Source organism: Gadus macrocephalus, chromosome 3, assembly GCF_031168955.1.
Source record: "Gadus macrocephalus chromosome 3, ASM3116895v1".
NCBI lineage: Eukaryota > Metazoa > Chordata > Actinopteri > Gadiformes > Gadidae > Gadus > Gadus macrocephalus.
The window spans coordinates 12,106,410-12,125,921 of NC_082384.1; the positions used below are offsets into that span (position 1 = coordinate 12,106,410).

Here is a 19,512-nt window from a genome sequence, read left to right on the forward strand (position 1 = left end):
GTTATTCCAGTCATAGCTAAATATTAAATATTAAAACAGAACCAACACTGTTGAGAGATTTGTGTGCGATCAAATAAAATACAACAAATGTTCCAGTGGCCGACATTTAATTGGAAGAATCCAAGCAACAGAGTAACTTGTAATAACCAGCCATTTAACAAAGAACACAACATAACAATAAATCCAAAGACACAACATAGCAACTCTAAACCAAACATCCCTTCTTTACTCAACTCAACAAGCAATGAAGCAACCAGAGCCCAGGGGAAAGAAACACACATTTACAATCTTCCTGTATTGACTTTATCTTAATTTAGGACGTATAGGGTTGCTGGACTGAGAAGCAGAAAGATTTGAGCAGGCTAATTTCTGTGAGGTTGCTAAGGATAGTGTAGGCCAGGCCCGAGTAGAGCACGAAGTGGGGAGAGCCTGCAGAATGGTGCATGGTGTGTAGGGTTAGATAGCAGAGCCATAGGTACGAGACACCTATGAATTCAACTGATGAGTCGGTGCCTAGAGCACGACGCAACACAAGAGAGAAAACGAAAAACACACACACACACGTACACACACACACGATAAATTAATTGAGTTGATGAAATTATAAATTAGGACTATATTATATTACTCTCTCCCATGGTATTTGATGTGTCCATTCCATACCATGTGCAACCCAATGACACACTTCTGTGCCACACGCTGAAAGGTGGGCAAAATAAGTTGCCTGGAGCTAGAAAAAAAAAACCTTTCTCAGTCTTAGTTGATGCTTACTTGATGCATCTTATATCTTGCCATGTGTCAGGCCATTTTTAGTGTCCAGTATAGTAAACGAAGCACAGCTCCACTCTTTCATGAAGTTGTTTATCTGATGTTCTTTTTTTTCCGGCTATTTGCAAGCTTATTTTGTAAAGGAAAACAAACAGCGATGCCCTCCTGCCACCCTCTGTGCCGAGGGGACGTCTCCAGCCCATAGCGATGGAGGAAGAGAGCATCGAGTCCGCACAGGCTCTCCTTCCCGCCCCCTGTTGGTCAGTGTCGGCAGGGCCCGCCTCCCCACTTCCTTCCAGCAGCTCGTCCGTGTGGGAGCCGGCTTCACAGGAAGACAAAGTCGTCCGTGCTGGCTCTGGTGCTGCTGCTCCTGCTGCTCGGCCTCCCCGGGGGCAGGATGTGGGTCAGCCCGGCAGGACTCTGGCCTTCCAGTCCGTAGTCCTGACCCTGGCCCTCCATGAAGGTGAAGATGGGGTACTTCTCCGTGGATGAGGACAGCGCCTATGAAACACCAAGAATGGTGTTAAAACAAACCGGTTATGTTTATGTCTTCCAACACTACTATTAGCTTTCCTACTTAAACTCTCAACCAAGTTTCAGCATCACCCTTTCCTGACTTCCTAAGTACGTCTTGTTAACGGGCATGGGTTTTTAAAATTCAGTAATAACATTGGAAAACAAGGTAACAACCAATGTTCCCTTTACTTTTCCACTATCTGAGCCAACAACACAAACCCCCTGAAGAGGCCTCTGTGCACGGTGAGCAACAGCTGACGTCAAACTGTGGCGCCCATGGCAATGCCTGACCAACCCATAAATCATGCAAAGGTAAATGCCTTATTCAAATAGGCCATTTGATCCCGAAACGAAAAGAAGGGATTTAAATGTTGTTATTTTTGTGGATCTTTAGCAACAACAAAAGATTTTCAATACACTCATTAGCAGGCTTCATACTTTTCTGAAGGCAAAGTAGGGAAAGATGACGTGACATGCAGATATTGTTCCGAGAGTACAGAGTGCAGTGCTCAGTCACAATAGCTCAGTGCCCTTTCACATTATACACATAAAGAGTACCGTTTTGCCTTGAGGAACCTCGATAACAGCCCTGTGCTGTGCACAAGAAGATCTCTGTTTGGAGCACAACTTCTTCAGCGAAGACAATTAGAACATCTGTGACATAAAGACTGGCGCTGGAAGCGGTTACCTCGCTGACGGCTGAACACAGAGACTCAAAGTCCTTCTGGTTCTTTGCGTAGAAGCCGATGGTACAGCTGGGGTCCATGCGGCTGAAGGGCATCTTCCTGGGTGAGCTGCAGTGGAAGGACTAGAGAAAAAAGGAAGGAGAGAGAGGCCCGGGTCATCCTCTAAGAAGCAGTGGGTCGTGGACTATATTAAACTGTAGCGTTTGAATACGATGTCAGTGAGACAGAAAGAAAAGACGGACAGAATGAAAGGGTAAGAGAGACAGAAGAAGCCCTTTGAATTCCGGGCTATAAAGGCATGCGTGGAATAATGACAATAGAAAGAGACAGAGAGAGACTGCAGTTCAGTTGTGTCTGTCGAACCTCCAGTGAGAAGTCTGCCTGTGTGACATCCACCACAGACTGGCAATAGTGGGGGTCCAGGTACAGCAGCTGGTCATCTGTCACACACACACACACACACACACACACACTAAGTGATCATCAGTGCTTCTTCACACCCATCTAAAGGTCAACATCGCCCTAGAGTTCCCCTTGGGGGTAGGGAGTAGAGGACACTTCAGGTGTGGACACACGGGTTATGGGGAATAGACTGCAACATGACAGTGTGGCGTGACCGCAACTCCACTTGAAGTGCTTTTTCACTTGATGTGAAAACCATTTTGTTAAGGGTATGCACGTGAGGTTTACGCTTGAAATGGAATTATAGCCATGTTAATCGTTTGAATTCCCGCTCGCTACGCGTGCTCTCCGCATTTTCCCTGGTTGGGTCTCAACTTTAGCTTATAACCCGTAGAGTTCCATTCAGAAAACATGCGCATTTAGGTCCTAATGCAGATTCCAGAGTTGAATACATCCTAAAACACACCCTCTCAAAATGCGTTGGTTGATCAAGCCAATTCAATGATAATCTTTAATAATAAAAAAAGGACTATATAAAGCACGTTTCATTGAATGAAGGGAGTGAAGACTGATTTGCTGTGAATGGGACACGCGGGAAGTTATAATGAGGGGACGTTTCTTGGCGTTTCGGGTTCCACTCTCACCTTGAAAGCCAACGAAATACAGCGAGTGCTTGGGTTTCCCACCGATGATTCCGATGCAACATTCCAGCTTCAGGATGCGCTGGGAACATAAACACACGTGAGCTTTACGGTTCATTAAAAAGGTAGAGAAACACGCAACACCATAGTAGGATTAACATGGTACAACTCAAAGGTTGCCTTGTCTGGTGGTCTGCATTAAGGATGTCATGAACTAACTTGTTTTCATTTGAGCTACTCGTCTTCAAGCCAAAGCTGCAAAAGAAGACTAAAAGGATGCAGGACTGCAGGATTCGTGATGAGATTTCATCAGGTCACCTAATGTCATGCGTCTGGCAGCCTGTGCGTTTGTGCCTGCATGTGTGTCAATTGACAGATAGGAGAGAACGATTAAACACCTTGACACACTCAATGTAAGCTGGGTTGAGGGCCTCTCCACCCAGGCGAACAGGAACCAGTATGATGACCGACTTCCAGGTGGTGTCGGGGCAGATGGAGGAGATCTGGGGGCCGTTGGAGGAGATCTGGGGGCCCTTGGAGGAGATCTGGGGGCCGTTGGAGGAGATCTGGGGGCCGTTGGAGGAGATCTGGGGGCCGTTGGAGGAGATCTGGGGGCCCTTGGAGGAGATCTGGGGGCCCTTGTCCCTCGAAGGCGAAGGCTCACACAGTTGCAACACGTCCTCCTTGTACACTGGCGACATAAACAGTTGGAAAACCGGATAAGAACTGAATACGTCGGGCACTTTGCTAGCCACCACAAGGATTAATGTCTCATTCCCGTTCGAACGCACAATTGGATATTTGCAAGGCAAGGTTATTCCCCGTCCATTGTGAACTAGCATACAAAGGAGGGGCATTCAATAGCTATTGCTTTATAAATGCCAGGAAGGAAACGAGTATGAAGTGAGGTTTTTTTTTATGTAAGGTGAACATATTCAACGTAGTGTAAATACGTGAAAAGTTGTGTACCTGTACAATCCTGGGCCACATAGACGGCCAGGTTGTTGACCTCTGTGGTTTTACACACCGCTTTCCTGAGACAAAGAACATAAAAGGGATGCATGAATGAACCGTGGAAGAAACCCATTTAAAAGATTAACAGAGATTGCATCAGAGTTGCCATCAATGGTTAGCTGTGACGACCGTGGGAGAGGCGAGAGTCTTCTGAAGAGACTCTTGCTTCTTAGAAAGGACATCCCATGTTCTGTTCCACCAGTATGTACTAGTGTTCAGGCATGTTGCCCCAGGTGACACAAGGCCATATCACCAGGGGAGAATCAGGGTTTGTTCAGATAGACAAAGCATACAAAGCATCTATACGGTTTGTTCAGGGACAGATTACACCCCTGGTGTGAAGAGTCTGTACTGTCGTCTTCAGGGCTTTAACAACAAGATATGTGAATGACCATTGCATGAGAGGGTCTGATACAAAGTTTGAGGACGTTGATAAGTTGGTTGGTGATCTATGGTCACATTTGATAACAAACCTGTCTTAGAGCTCATGGGTGGAATCATAGCAGCGAGACTATAAAAACAGTTTGCCGGCTTTTATATAACTTCGTTAAAGTTCTAAATAAAAGTCTTAAACTCTATTTCCTGATGCGTTTCCTTGTTAGAGTTGGTGGGTTGTCCTTTCAACAACACTACCTGTGGTGAAGTGAAGTAACACGCACACACGCACACACACACGCACACACACACACACACACACACACACATACCGCAGGATGTGGGCGACCACAGACGGGCCGTACCAGTCCCCGGCCCGCTTCCCGGAGCTCTTGCCCAGCTCCACCAGCAGGTGCACCCCGAACGGCGCGGGGGGGTGGTCCCCGAACCAGGACAGCAGCTGGCGGTGGTGCAGCTCCGCCTGCCTGTCCCTGGCAGAGCCCGGCCTCTTCCTCTGGACCCCGCCGGCGGCCACCTGCTGGCCAGTCAGAGACCTCGGGGGGGCGCCGGACCCCCGGGGGGAGCCGAAGCTGGGGATAGGCACGCCCCCCGCGCGGACGGGGGAGCGCGGCCGGAACACTTCGAAGTCCACGTCCTCTAGCTGCTGGGCGTCGGGCCACACCCAGTCTGACACACACACACCACACACACACACACACACACACACACACACACACACACACACACACACACACACACACACACACACACACACACACACACACACACACACACACACACACACACACACACACACACACACACACACACACACACACACACCCTTCGGTTTACCTCATGTCATAAGCGGTTCTGGCAGGATGCAACTGTAAATGTGTAAATTAAAAGTTGTGTCTTTTGGTGAAGAGTTAGGTTTTTCCTTTAACGCGTTTTTCCTTTAAAAAGGGGAAAACAAATTATTTACAGACACAACATCCGACTACAAACACCCTGGGTTGAAAGAAGGAGTGACCGAGAAGGAGAGAGAAGAGAAAGAAAGGGAAAGAGAGTTGGAGGCGAGTAAGAAAGAGGCCGAGAGGTCAGCCGCAAACACACTAGCAGCAGTCTACATCCCTGCTCCCGTCCACAGCCCCGGCAGGTAGCAAAAAGAGGCACTGTTCTCTTGTCCCCAAGAAAACAAAAGCCCTCAGTTTAAATGACCATCGCCCCGTAGCCCCCACATCTCTCATCATGAAGTGCTTCCATCACCTCTTCACTGCCCGACACCCTGGACCCACTACAGTTTGCCTATAGCCAAAACAGGTCTACAGACAACGCCCTCACCCTCCACACTGCCCTCTCCCACCCGGGCCATTAGGAACACATATGTGAGAATACTGTTCATTAATTACAGTTCAGCATTCACCCATCGTGCCGTTCAAGCTCAACACAGCCCATTGCAGTGGGATCCGGTACTTCCTGACGGGCAGGCCCAAGGCTGTGCGGATTGGCACCGACACCTATCTCCACATTGACTCTTAGTACTGGAGCTCCCCAGGGGTGCGTGCTCAGCCCCCTCCTGTACTCCCTGTTCACCACTTTCAGCTACAATACCATCCTAAAGTATGCTGACGGCCTGACAGTGATCACGTTCTGATCTCAGGTAACAAGGAGACAGCCTTTAGAGATGAGGTCAGTGCCCCGTCATCATGTTGCCAGGACAACAACTTTCATCTCTGCCTCAGCAAAACAAAAAAGGAGCCCAGTGTGGACTACAGGAAGTTGCAGGGGGGAGTGCATGCCCCCATTTACATCAACGGGGCTGCAGTGGAGAGGGCAGCGGCTTCAAGTTCCTTGGCGTCGGCATCAAGCGCGGACGCGGCCTGGTCCCTTGGGAGCACACTGGGAGCATTGTCAAGACAGAGATACAACTGCTCTTAGTCCTCAGCAGGCTGAAGAGGTTCAGCATGGGCTCCAGGATACTCAGCAACTACTATCGATGCACCATCGAGAGTGTCCCTCCAGAGGGTGGTGAGAACTGCATAGCACATCACCAGGACTGGGCTGCCAGCCATGCAGGACCTCTCCACTCAGAGATGTAGGAGAAAAGCCCAGTCTACACCCACAGGAGCCGCAGCCACCCTTGCCATAAACTGTCCACAGAGTTACTGTCTGGCAGACGGTACAGGGCACGTCCGCACACAAACCACCAGGTTCAAGGACAGCTCCTTCCCCCAAACCACAAGACTATACAACTTTGCCCCCCCCCCCCCCCATACACATAAAATACTGCATACGGCATTACTACGTAAATAGTTATATTTTCAGTAACTGTACAATCGATATTATTATTTTTTCACTTATTTATTTTATTGTGTTTACTTATTATCTGCATTGTCAAGGAGAGCTGGGAACACTTGAATTTTAATGCAAGCAATGACTGCTACTACTTCAGCATTGGTTGTGGCAAAATTAAAAACTTCCACATCCAACCCACTGTTTACTGGCCATCATATATTCAACGACCCGTTCCCACAGATGACAGCCATGGATAAGCTGGCTAGTTCCCCGCGCGTTAACAAACCCAAACTACAGGTTTCGGTTCGGCGTAAATATCAGAGCCTCTCGTCGATCCTTTCAACCGCGAGGCTACAAATTTGAATCTTTAACCCCTCACCCCAAACATATAATACAAGAAGATGTGTGCAGAGTAGCGTAACAATCTACCCTAATTATCTTAGAGCATTTACGGCTTTAGAGCTGGAAAAGGAGACAGTAACACACAGACAGAGAGAGAGAGAGACAGAGAGACAGAGACAGAGACAGAGAGAGACGGACCCACCTCTGGGCATGAGGTGCACCAGCAGGCCCTGGGCCAGAAGCATCTGCCCGCTGCGCAGCATGCAGCCCCAGCCACAGTCAGTGGTGAGACTGGACCCCTCCAGCTGGGGGAACTCTCTCCTGTAGGTCAGCCACAGCCTGGAGACGAACGCTCCGTGGAAACGCTCCACCTCGTCTGAGGAACAGAGAGCGATATTAAGGGGCACTGATTGAGGGAAAGCTTATTGTCTCCTGAGATGATTATTAATATTATAATAATTATAGTGCGGTGCATATATTCATGTCAAAAATAAAGTTCAACACAGGAATCCTGCAGGAAAAGCTAATTGCAAGAGCGTATGAGAATAACTAATATTATAAGAAATACTATGAGAGATCTTTTTTAACTTTTAGGCTATGTTGAAGCTCTACTGTAACCCATTCCGACCCGGAGTGGACCCGAAATCAATCATATGCGATTGTATACGCTTTCTATGTTATTATTCAAGGCATTGGTTGAATAAATTTAACCGTTCAGATATGACAATTAAAAGTTGCTCAGTTAGCAAAAATGTAGATGCAGATGTCTCCGCTGGCTTCAATGCAGACAGTGAACAATATGCACTTAGAAAAATCTTTTTTAATCATTTTTTTGGTCTAACTACGGTGGAACACTGCTGTGTTTTCAGAAGAACATACAACAGCGGGAACATTTCAAACCGTTGCAACACTACTCGCCATGACAACGGCCAAAAACAGCAGCTTAATATTAGCCCTTCTCTACCATACATTTCCCCTTTCAGAGACCACTACAGAATTACCCTTTTTTTTACCGGACTTCAACGCATTGGTGCACCTGGGTTGAGAGCTTACCCTCACTGTTGAGCAGGTAGGACTGGCCCAGCACCGTGATGGGGGAGGTCTTGTTGAAGAACGTCTTGGACTTGACGGACCATCCTGAGAGAGGGGAAGCAGTGGATCAGGGAATTTCTCAAAGAAGACCAGACAGGAATCTATACTTGGGCGGCATCAGATTTACCCCAACTGGGCCATGACCACCAAATTTAGCATTTTACGGAAATAAAATGCATGTTTTAAAATGTATATTCATACAATACAATGTACATATAATGACTAAACTGACAACAAAATCTGTAATTATTGACTTTAGGTCCCTATAATGACTAAGCCTAACTACGAAATACCGATATCATACAGAAATTAGCACAAATAGTCTACCGTCAGCACAAAACCTAGGGATTTTCACTGGAACACAGACACAAATACTCCATCACCAACCATATTTGACGTTGTTCCACGCAGACATTAGCTTGGCCTTGAGTTTGTCCACTTCGTCGGGCTCCGTCACGGCCTCCGGGCCCCCGCCCAGCCTGCGGGCAGGGCTGCCGGCCCTCTGGCCCTCCAGCAGCTCCTCCTGCAATGCTCCCCCCACATACTGCACCGCGCTGGGGGACACAGAGTTCATGGCTGCGGGCTCTCAGAGCGTGGCCCCGCTGGTCCTCTTAGCGATGACAGCACTGAGCAGGAGAGACCAGAGGAACATGGGGGTCATTTTGTGACCAGAAGGGGAGTTCAATGGGTTAGAATTTGCTTTCCCTTCAGTGTTTGCCAAAAAGAGAGCCAGTTACAACACAACAATACTGCAGTTTGTCTATTAACACTCCGATAATACGGCATAGATAGACACACACACACACACACACACACACACACACACACACACACACACACACACACACACACACACACACACACACACACACACACACACACACACACACAGAGACAGAGAGAGAGAGAGAGATCTTTGGAAAGTGATTAAAGGTGTTTCCCCTTTACATGAACAGAAGCTTGGCTACTTTAACTCTGCATGTCAATGGAAAAGGCTAACGGAAAGCAAATCCAGGAAAATCACCCTCTGGACGCACAATGATGAATTTGAAAATTAAACAACTCATCTGAATTTGGGTAAGACAGGTAATGTCCAATCCAATGTACAGATAGATCTGTGCATCCCTTTAAGCAATGCAGATGGAAACACTCCATTGAACCACCTGATGCAGACTTAGGTTTCAATAAAGGGTTTAGGTGGCCTTATGGTGGGAAGAACAACGGAGGTTTTAAAGTTATGCAATCTTTTGAAAAGGAGGAATCTGATGACGTGGTTTTGAATGTTACACAGTTGACAATAGCTTTATGGTTACTAGGGAGGGGTAAGAGTTTGTTTCAGTGCTCCATTTTTAGCTTTCTTTGAAATCAAGAGTTTAGAGAAAAAAATACAGAAAAAATACAAAAGAAAAAACCTTTTGGATTGGTTTATTTATGATACACAATTCTAAAACACGCAATCTAACTTTGTGTTCTCTTCAGTTCAGTAGACAAAACTGCTAACTTTTAGAGCATGTCTATGTTCTTTCTAGACTCTGAAGTCATATATGGTTAAATTCCGCATTGCAACATCGTCATTATGAGCGCGAGTCACTTATTGCTCGACCCAAAACTGAAGAGCAGCAGTTTCACACAGCAATTTATTGTTTCTTCTTTCGATCGTAATCGGTTAAAAGCTTGACCGCAGTCATGTGATAGCAACGTGACGGTCGCCCCAGCTGCGCATTACCCTAAAAACGAAGCGGATAACAACTAATTGTCATAGTCCACAAGTCATGATCCATTTAACATTGAAGGTTTCAAATGCACTCAGTAGTGTATCTCTGAGTCTGTCTCCCTATTGCACTGCGATTTCAGTTCCAACAGATCCACATGTCAAGAACTACTTATCCAGACAACTTCTAGTAATCAAGTTTGATAGTGATATATTTGTTCAAGTTTATCCAATAAAGCATTAATAAAGCCTTTCCAATGATGAGACTCATCTGTTCGGCCGTCAGATAGGCCTGAAGAAACTATTTATATAGTGATTTAATACCAGGTCTCTGGAGCTCGATGAACGAGCTAAGGAGCTCTAGGATACAACACAATGTACTAGGGGTAAATGACACGGAAACCTAGTTTTCTACAGTATATTATGACAAATTGCTAGTTACCTGGTAGTGGTGTGTATCATGTTGGTTTTCCTGCGTTTGTTGCTCTGGAGGAAGATGATCTTCACACTGCAGGACAATGCATTAGTGGCTTCCTTGGCTGTTAGCTTCTACTGTCCACTGGCGGTGGCTAGCATCTGCTAGCCTTTGGAGTCAAATGTACTTCCGATTATCGCTTTTCCAGTGTCTTACCAGAAACAAAGTTAGTAAGACGGTTTTATAGCATTTAAGCTAATTACACCAAGTATTTATGAATTGATTCAAGTTTTCAGAGTTGGTTTTTCATATCAGCGGCTTCGCCTTTGACAGAATAATGCTAATGACATGTACTTCCTGTTGTCTTTCGTTGGTCCATTGCTATTGGTTCATTGTCATCTGTGGGCGTTAACGGGGCCCTCTGCGGCGGTCAATAGAGTGACGAAGTCACGCCCCTTCCGGTAGGGCTCATGGGACCTATGACATCGAAAAATATGAATGGGTGTCAATGGAGAGAAAATAATTATTTTCTGGTCCCAGTCTTTATATGCCCTGGATTACACATATGTTGTTTGTGGATTTAAAGGATAATTTTTCATGCAAAGAAAACTAAAAATGTTCGTGAAGAAGTTTGATAATTTTAGGTTCTATGTGAGGCCGCTTTGTGAACTACAGCTCTTCGCTGCTCTCGACGCATATGATATTCGTCACCACACCCGCCCTTGGAACTCGGCACAGAGATGGCGATCTCTCTGCCCCACTTCACCGCTTTTTCCAAGGGGAGGATAAAAGCATCGAAAGAGGTGAAAACCATTATAAATCGGGGCACGTGCAGAGTTTCAGTTATGCTGATGGGAAGATTGTCGGTCTTCTCCACGCCAGTCGCAGGGAGCGTGACGTCACATACGAGCCGTGTAGTCTTTCTCGTTGTGTTTTCTCTACAGCCTTTATCTGAACAATTGCACAATAAACGGTCGAACTCTTTGCATGAAAAATTATCCTTTAAATCCACAAACAACATATGTGTAATCCAGGGCATATAAAGACCGGGACCAGAAAATAATTATTTTCTCTCCATTGACACCCATTCATATTTTTCGATCTCATAGGTCCCATGAGCCCTACCGGAAGGGGCGTGACTTCGCCACTCTATTTATGTAATAAAACCTACCGGTTATTGATTGGCCTATACCATCAAAATGGTCTAATTAAATGTTTGTTTTATTATACAAGTATTGTGTTGCTATCTTACTGTGTATCAATATAAAACGTAGGATAATATAATATATTTATATCAATTAAATACTTTCTTTTTTTGAAAATACAAGATACAGCTTGAGTGATCGCAATGTCCACCGACATTATCCGTTGATCTCATATTGACGGGAAACAAGGACGTTTTATTTCGAATAGCGTCAATGTTGATTGTCGGCCAATTTGGTGAACGGTTACAGCAGCATCAAAATGAACGAGAGTCTGGATCAAATCGTATTATTTATTTAACATACTGCACTTCAGGTGTCTGCCGTATAATTACATCTATCACCAACATAAATGCCCTATGACACAAATAAATACAATGTCAGTGTACAGAGAAACATGGAATGTCGTCATATACTGGATTTATGCTCATATTCAAACCATTCCTATACACAGTACCACCTGTAATTCTGTATAGATTAAACATGATAGTAAACATTTGAATAAAGTGCATTTCATACTACTCGTTTATTAGTCAGAGGGGACTAATACGCAACTTCATACATGTAACACTTGTATGGAGTCATGGAAATGCTTGAATTACATATCGCCTAAATACTTATCGAGTTTGGTTGACTTAAGAACGAATAACTGCATTACATCAATATATAAACGGTGGATAGTGTGTATATGCCATAATGTAGAATGAAGTTGGTGAATAAAACTAAAACAATTATTTGCATTTCTAGAGTGGATTTAGTAAATTACTGCCAGTCTCTGTGTTTAACTAATCAATTATGTAATAAACTCTACCTTATATGCAATTGTGAGTGTGGCCAAAACACACTTTCCTTAGTTGAATTGAGGGTAATGGAATCATATAGTTCTAAGTTGAACATCTTGAGACGTATTGGTTCAGTGTTTCTGTTGTGATTGGGTGATCAGAGGGAGGGGGCGGGCCTTGGGGTGGTGAGATACAGGTAGGGGAGAGAGCGCGGGAATTTGTTGTTAGGTAAATAGAAGAGCACATGTTCTGCCTTCGTTTTAGCTTGGCTATTGCCAGACAAAGCTCAAATGTAGATTGCACGTTGGTCTGGGGAGGCTGCTCTCATTTTCTCAGCACAAGAGGTGTGATCCACTGGCCTAGTTCAAACGACCTTGTACGCAACTGTCTGCTTGCCTTCGCTTCCCTGTCGTCATTGTGTTAAACCAGCCAACAGAGCGTAAGGTGGAAAAGCCAGCTTGGTGATTAGCTCCCGCAAAAACGTGTCTGAAGCAGAAAGAAATGTATTGCTCTTCTCCAAACCCTTCTGCAGGGCGAATTCAAATCGCCGACAGAATGGGCTGGGGGTACCCAGTCTACCGTCATCTAGTTCCACTAAACCACCTGTGTGGTGCTTGTGCAAATAAAAGCAGGGCTGCTACAATATTGTGGCGATCACAGCGATGGTTGCCGTGGTTCAGTCTGCCGCAAAGGGATCCTGGGATGGTTTGGACTATCTCACAGTTGGGACTTCTTACAGCTCCTTCTTGGGTCTGGTTTGCCTGGATGGAAAGCCTTCTGCGGGGATGAGGATGGTCTCCAGGACTCTGCAGGGTCGGAGCTGCTGCACGGTCCGCCTGGCGTCAAACAAGAACATCAACTTGAACTCATTGGGTTGGATTCAACGGCTCTAGTGGGGGGGGGGGGGGGGGGGGGGTAGTGGCTTCTTGTGCTCCCTGCTGGAGGGCTGGCCCCTTGATGAGCTTGTTGCTGAGGTGCTTGTGCCCGCGCCCGGCCTGATTGACTGCTGGCCTTCTCCCAGCAGCTCCACCAGAAGGTTGAAGGAGAAAAGAGCAACATTCTCTTTGTGGTCGTCCTATTTCTCCTCCAGGCGGAGGTGCTCGTTAGGACGTTCTTGGAGCAAGAACGCTCCTCGTTTAGCTCAGACTCCTCCACGATCGCTCACACCTTTGTCACCTTCACCTTTGCAATTACCTCTATCATCTGTTGACTCTGTTCCTGAATCATTCTGTTAAGGTCATCCTCCTCCGCCTCCAGCAATCCATTCTGCGACTTCAACCCGGATACCCTCTTCTCCATCTCGTCCCGGTACTTCTGGGCCCAGTCCTGGATGCCCTTCTCCTCGTTCTGGGTAGTGGCCAGCTCCTTCTTTAGCCTCTCTTAGCTCTCCCGGTTGGATTCCTCCTCTAGGCTGCACAGCTCGGTGTGCGTTCGCAAGGGTGGTCTCTAGAACCACTGGCCTCTCCGTCGGGCTGTGGTTGTCTTTGTGCTGCTCGTCGTGCTAGCAAGGCGCGCACGTGCTTCTGGATCACCCCACCCTTGCTCTCACGCAGCAGTGCTTGGTACTTCTGCCTGGCCATGTAGGCCCCGAGGATGGTCTGCACGGCCAGGGCCACTGCCTGCCTGTCTCTGAAGAGCTGGCGAGCCACACACATCGTCTGGTTCTTCTGGATAGTGGTGGCTGCATGAACTTGGCCAGGGTACCAGCGGGCCTCGTACCCCTTGGTGATCCTCAGGATGGGGATGTTCTAGAACAGTCCCACAGGTCAGCCTCTTATCTAGGACATTCCTTCCGTCTCATCTGCAGCCGGTAACGGCTGTAGAACCCAATGTAGGTCCACCTGCCGTTGCCTTTCTTGAGCGGCCCTGTCGGCCCTGTCAGTGCCGGCCCTTCCTGAACACTTGAGGGACTTTGTGCTGGGTGATGGGGCCTTCGGTGATGACCGACCGCTTAGGATGAGTTCAAACCAAAAGCAAATCAAATATTCAGCTCGCGTTACTCGGGCGAGGTTGCTTGATCGAACCGAAAACCTTTCTTGCGAGTGATTCAGCATCAAGCGAAATTTGCGCCAAAGATAAAACATGAAAATCTGCCTTGTTTGTGCAAGAAGAATCACGCAAAATCCCTGTGAACCAGGTTGTTTGGGTCGCGCCATTCAAGCCATCTGCTTCAAAGCGAAGCGAACATTTTACTTGCGTTACTTGGGCAAGGTTGCTCGCACAAACCTTTCTCACGTGAGTGATTCAGCATCAAGCCTAATTTGCATTAAAGTCCAAATATTTAATTGAATTTGCAATATACGCGCAATCATTCGCGCTGCGCCATTCATGGCTCGGCCCCACCAAATGCATAGCCTTGAATGTGGAAAACAGCTCCCATTTACTTTGTATTTGATGCGTGCTGTACGCGTGTTCGCGTTTGGCAAGGGATTCTGGGTATGCTCGCATACAAGCGGATGATCGCGGCAAGTGTAACGGCTCGGCCGCAGCAAACGTGTGGCCTCGAGTGTGGCCCTCGTCTCCCGTTCACTTTGCATTGGTGGCGTTCTCGCCTGGGGCAAGGGATTCTGGAAAGGCTTGCATTGAAGGGGCGGGACAAAAGTTGAACTTCCGTTAATTGATGCAACTTGCAGAGTGCGTTCGGCCATACGATTGGACGATTTACATTCTGAATTTCGAACGAGTACTGTGTGGACCATACGGACTAGTGGTGGAATTGAATATCCTGGTTTTAAGCACTTCCATCGACTAAGTGCTATACTCCCACAAGCAGCCGTGACTAGAGAGTGCGGGGCATTGCCACGTTTTGCCACACTCGAGGCGAGGCGCTGCTTATCCGGCGAAAAATGTGCATCTATTCACATCTTTGCATTGTATGTATTTGCGTCGCGCCTTCGCTTTTGGTTTGAATGCAGTCAGGTGGGGGCGTTAAGCAATCACAGCCGTGGTCGCCATGTTCCGGGTTTCCGCAAGGGATCCTTGTTCTGGTTCACTGCTAAGAATTATGAATGTGATTGATGGGTGGGATTACATCTCCGTGACAGGTGGGATCGGCTAGGGAACAGCGTAACCGAGGCAGTTATGTTCGTGGGATAGGTGTGTTGTGTCGTTGTTCTGTATATGTTGAATAATGGCAACTCTCGGGGACGTGAGGTGTATGGGGCACGGTAGTTGCAATTCTCACATAACACGGGCTCCCCCCTGATCATTCCCATGCCGCTCTCCAAAATATTCAACCAATTACCACTCTGTAGCACTTGAGGGCAGTATAGGACCATACCCAACATTATCTGCTGCTTCCAAAGGGAAACCCAATGTATATATGTGTATATGTTCCACACATCGCAACATTTAGTTTCAATTGTATATGTTTGTAATGATATAGGGCAGGCCTCACCGACAGCTGCAATTGTTTTGCATAATAATGAATAGCAAGTTATTGAGACTGAAGAAAATAGCAAGGCCAGACTGTGCGAAATTTAGATGTTCTGTTATGCTGTGGGTCCATTTGTATCCTTCGTCGTGGTGTATCCCATCTCTGACTTCATATTCCGAGACTTCTCCTACTGAACAGTATAATGAGTTAAACCTTTTTCTATGGAGGCCAACCATTTTTTGAGTTGAGTTCCCTTTGTTTGCAGGATCATTATGTACAACAAATACAACCTTATCTAGTGGACGCCCTTTCAGTGAAAAAACATAATGCTACATCTACGTTCTTGTGTGTTTTGGCTTCATCAAATGAATGCATGATTGTGCTGTACAAAGTTACAGCACTCCTATGTTACCTGGGCTCTACAGCTATCTACAAGGACGGTCTTCGGTGATTTGATTGTAAAATTTGACTCACTTGATAGACACAAAAAAAATACAACCGTAGATAAAACTATGAAACTGGGTCAGCTTCACTGGTTGAATGAGATCATACTTTAACCAATCTTTCCTCCCTCTGTTCATTCGCTGTCATGCCAATGTTTGTCAATGTGTTTGTTGTGTTTGTTGTTTGTCTGTGTCTATGTGCACTTGTGTGCATGGTGTGTTTGTTATATATTCATGTGTGTGTGTGTGTTTAAGTATGCATGGCCAAATGTGTGTTTGTGTGTGTGTTCTTGTTTGTGTAGGTGTACTGTATGTGTATGCTGTGTGTGTTTGTATGTTTCCTGCATGTGTGTGCGTAGGCTATCTGTGTGTGGCTGTATGTTTGTGTTTGTGCATGCTATGTGTTTGTGTGTGGGTGTGTGTGTGTGCTTGTCAGTGTATGCACATGTATGTATGCATTGTTTGTGTGTGTGTGTGTGTGTGTGTGTGTGTGTGTGTGTGTGGGTGTGTGTATGTATATGTAGGCATGTGAGTGTCAGAATGACTCAGCAGCTGCGCCGCTGGTGGCCGTCCTGTGAGACAGAGATAAGCTCCGCCCCAGAGCCCAGCTGCAACTGGCTCTACTGCAACCCCTGGAAACGGAGCCAAGATGGCCGCCCAATGCCAGCATCTGGACCCAGGAAGACACAGAGAAACAGAGGACGACGAGGACATGCAGCATGATGGGACATTAACTGCACAACGCCTTCCTCCGCGGGTCAACCCGTTTGGACCGCTGCCGAGTCGCTACGGACTCACTGACACCTTTAATTCCTAACGCGGCGTTGGTTGTTCCGGGTTATGCCAACATCGCAGTTTGTTTGTTTGTAACCCAGTCTTTGCTTGTGAGTTTTCCGCATTGTCCTTTTCGATTAACGTGAAAAGAAATTCTGCAAAGAAAAGTGCAAAATTGAGTAGGATTTGGTATTCACAGTATTCAGCATGTTTTGATTGGTAAAGCACTTTTCGACCTTTGTGTACCTATAATACATACGTATCGTAATACATGCATTCACACAGACACCCGGCCACACACACGCACAGACACACATCTGATATAGAGGTCTACACAACATGGAGGATTCAGATATATTAAATAGATACTTTAGCTTAGAAAAAAAAAAACAGAGAATGCACCGTTGTGGCAGCTGTTTTGACCGACCCTGATTCTAAAGGAGACCGCAGCTGGAATCCACTCATGAAGTGCCCGACACACTCAGAGCTAGGGAATGTACAATGTTTCCTTTCAGGTGCTTGTCTTCTGCTGCACTGTTCTCTCAAAAGGCATGTCTTTGTCCCTCGGGGGCCCCTTCCCCGGCCCCTCTACCGGGTCCCACTTTGCTTTGGGCGTGGCGGAGCCACTCCCTGTCGGCGCCTGCTGCTCCGGCTGCGACGACACCGCGCCCCCCTGCCTCTCCTCCGGCGCCCGGGGCGGCTGCTCCCGGCTCCTCACCACGTCCTGGGTCACCGTCTTGATGGGCCCCAGGACCGTCTTGGCCACGGACGTCAGCTGGGAGACGAAGCTGGTCTTGTCGCCGGGGGAGGCGGGCCGCGCCTTGCAGAGCGACGGCCCGCAGAGCGAGGGCGCCGTGGCGGTGGGGGAGGGGGAGGGGCTGGGGGAGCCCTCCTCCACCACCTCCAGGCGGCACTTGTCCTCCCAGTCCAGCGTGCCCCGGTAGCAGTTGACGGGGCCCAGGCCCTGCCTGCCCTTGCCCAGGGACAGGGGCTGGCCGTGGGGCGGGACCACGGGGGCCAGGACCCGCGCCGCGAGCTTGGGGCTCTTGGAGCCCAGGTCGGAGCTCTTCAGGCCGTTGCCGTCCGCGCCACTCTTCCCCGCGGCCTGGGCCCTGAAGGGTTTGTTCATGGCGGTCGCCCCTCCCCCCGTCGACATGCAGGTGCTTTGCTCCGGAGGGAGGTTAGCGTTTGGGATCTTACCCCCGCTGGGTAGCCCGGGCCAGCCGGCCCCCGACCGGGAGTCCCCCGTGTGTTTTGGTTCCGTTCTGATCACCTGGTTCTGCTGCAGATAACTGGCGTTGGAAAACGGTTTCATGTCCTGTTGGTGTTGTTTTGGAGACAGATCGCCGTGGCCCTCACTGCTCTTATCGTGGCCCCGGAGCCCGCCAAGGCCCGCGGGGATCCTGGTCGGCGTACCGGGAGTCGGAGGTTTGGCGACCGCCCCGCTCTGGGACTGCAGCTTGAAGCTCTGCAGGCCGACGGGGGAGTGGCTGGTGCCGAGCCTTCTGTGCAGCGACGACTGGGTCTCAGACGCCTCGAGGGCTGCCTTGTATTCCCTCTCTCGCTCCACCTCGCTCTCCCTCTCCCTCTCCCTCTCCCTCTCCCTCTCCCTCTCCCTCCCGGCCAGGAGGGTTTCCCTGCTGAGCGGCGACTCCTGCCGGCCCAGCCTCCTGGCGGGCTTCAGCACGCCGGTCTCCGGGGCGATGGACGACGACGACCCGGGCGACCCGGACGACCCCGACGACGACGGCGACATGGAGCCCGGGGCCATGTGCGGGGGCGGCGGCGGCAGGCTCTCCCCGTCCGTCTCCAGCAGGCTCTGGAGGCCGCCCTCGCACAGGAACACGTCCTTGCGGTAGTCCGAGTGCTGGGCCTCCAGGCTGTGCTTGCGGAGCGGGCCCCCCAGGCCCCCCGTGGCGCCGGGCTGGCCCAGCAGCGGGGAGCCCAGCTTCTCCGCCGACTGCACCCGCTTGAGGAGCGGCGAGCGCGGGGGCTCGGCGCTCTTGGGCCGCGGCCGCACCACGGGGGGCGAGGAGTGCAGCTTGGCGGGGAAGGTCTGGGTGGTGTTGGAGCTGCCCACGGTGTGGCCCGGCAGCGTGGGCGGGGACGCCTGGGTGGGGGAGGGCGTGTGGGCCAGCGGGGACAGCGGGATGTTGCCGGCCGACTTGCAGCGGGCCGAGCGGTACTGGCGCTGCAGCTTCGGGGAGAGGCCGTGCAGCGAGCTGGGCCTCATGTGCTGCTGGGCGGCCGGGGAGTTGGGGGTGCTGGAGGCCGGGGAGCTGCTCTGGGGGGAGGTCCCTGGAGGGGGGGGGGGGGGGGAGAGAGACGTTAGCTAATTACAATAGTTACCTGAAGAAAACAGTCCAACGGGGAAAGCGTTAACGTGACTTCACGAGACTTTGTGTGAACTTTGATTCACTTCCCACCGTCACCACTGGTATTTAATGAACGAAACCGAAAAACAGAACCAGAAAAAACGCAGAACTGAAAATCGATGGCCTCGTGATACCGTCCTGACCTTGTGAGTTCACAATCGGTTTCTACTTGACGAATGAATGAAGAGAGCAAGAGTGTCATTGTGATTGGATAGAGATTTTTGAAAAACTAAAAGGCCATATTTGGAAATCAATGACTGGCCATGCCACGGCCAGAACGACATCAGTGGCCAAACCTCA

The 19,512-nt window shown here is 48.8% G+C and overlaps 2 protein-coding genes across 3 annotated transcripts in view; both read right to left on the bottom strand.

Moving 5' to 3' along the window:
* Positions 1-90: 90 nt before the first annotated feature.
* Positions 91-10,639, bottom strand: atg4da (autophagy related 4D, cysteine peptidase a). 2 transcript variants are annotated; one of them, XM_060047317.1, is made up of 12 exons: positions 10,288-10,639; positions 8,522-8,760; positions 8,096-8,179; positions 7,245-7,418; positions 4,735-5,089; positions 3,983-4,047; positions 3,632-3,704; positions 3,412-3,526; positions 3,017-3,095; positions 2,334-2,410; positions 1,973-2,092; positions 91-1,269 (listed from the first exon to the last, which is right to left on the bottom strand). In XM_060047317.1, exons 2-12 carry the CDS (start codon positions 8,706-8,708, stop codon positions 1,093-1,095), a joined length of 1,506 nt encoding a protein of 501 aa, XP_059903300.1. In that variant the 5' UTR covers positions 8,709-8,760; positions 10,288-10,639; the 3' UTR covers positions 91-1,092. The 2 variants fall into 2 exon arrangements, with proteins under 2 accessions (XP_059903300.1, XP_059903299.1); XM_060047316.1 differs by having other exon boundaries at positions 3,412-3,704.
* Positions 10,640-11,741: 1,102 nt separating this feature from the next.
* LOC132453730 (microtubule-associated serine/threonine-protein kinase 1-like) overlaps positions 11,742-19,512 on the bottom strand; it is a gene marked incomplete at its 5' end in the record, with an annotated part of 40,411 nt that continues 32,640 nt past the window's right edge. The window contains one exon of the mRNA XM_060046675.1: positions 11,742-19,135. Coding sequence (XP_059902658.1) covers positions 17,349-19,135 — 1,787 coding nt within the window. The remainder of the gene's footprint in view (positions 19,136-19,512) is intronic.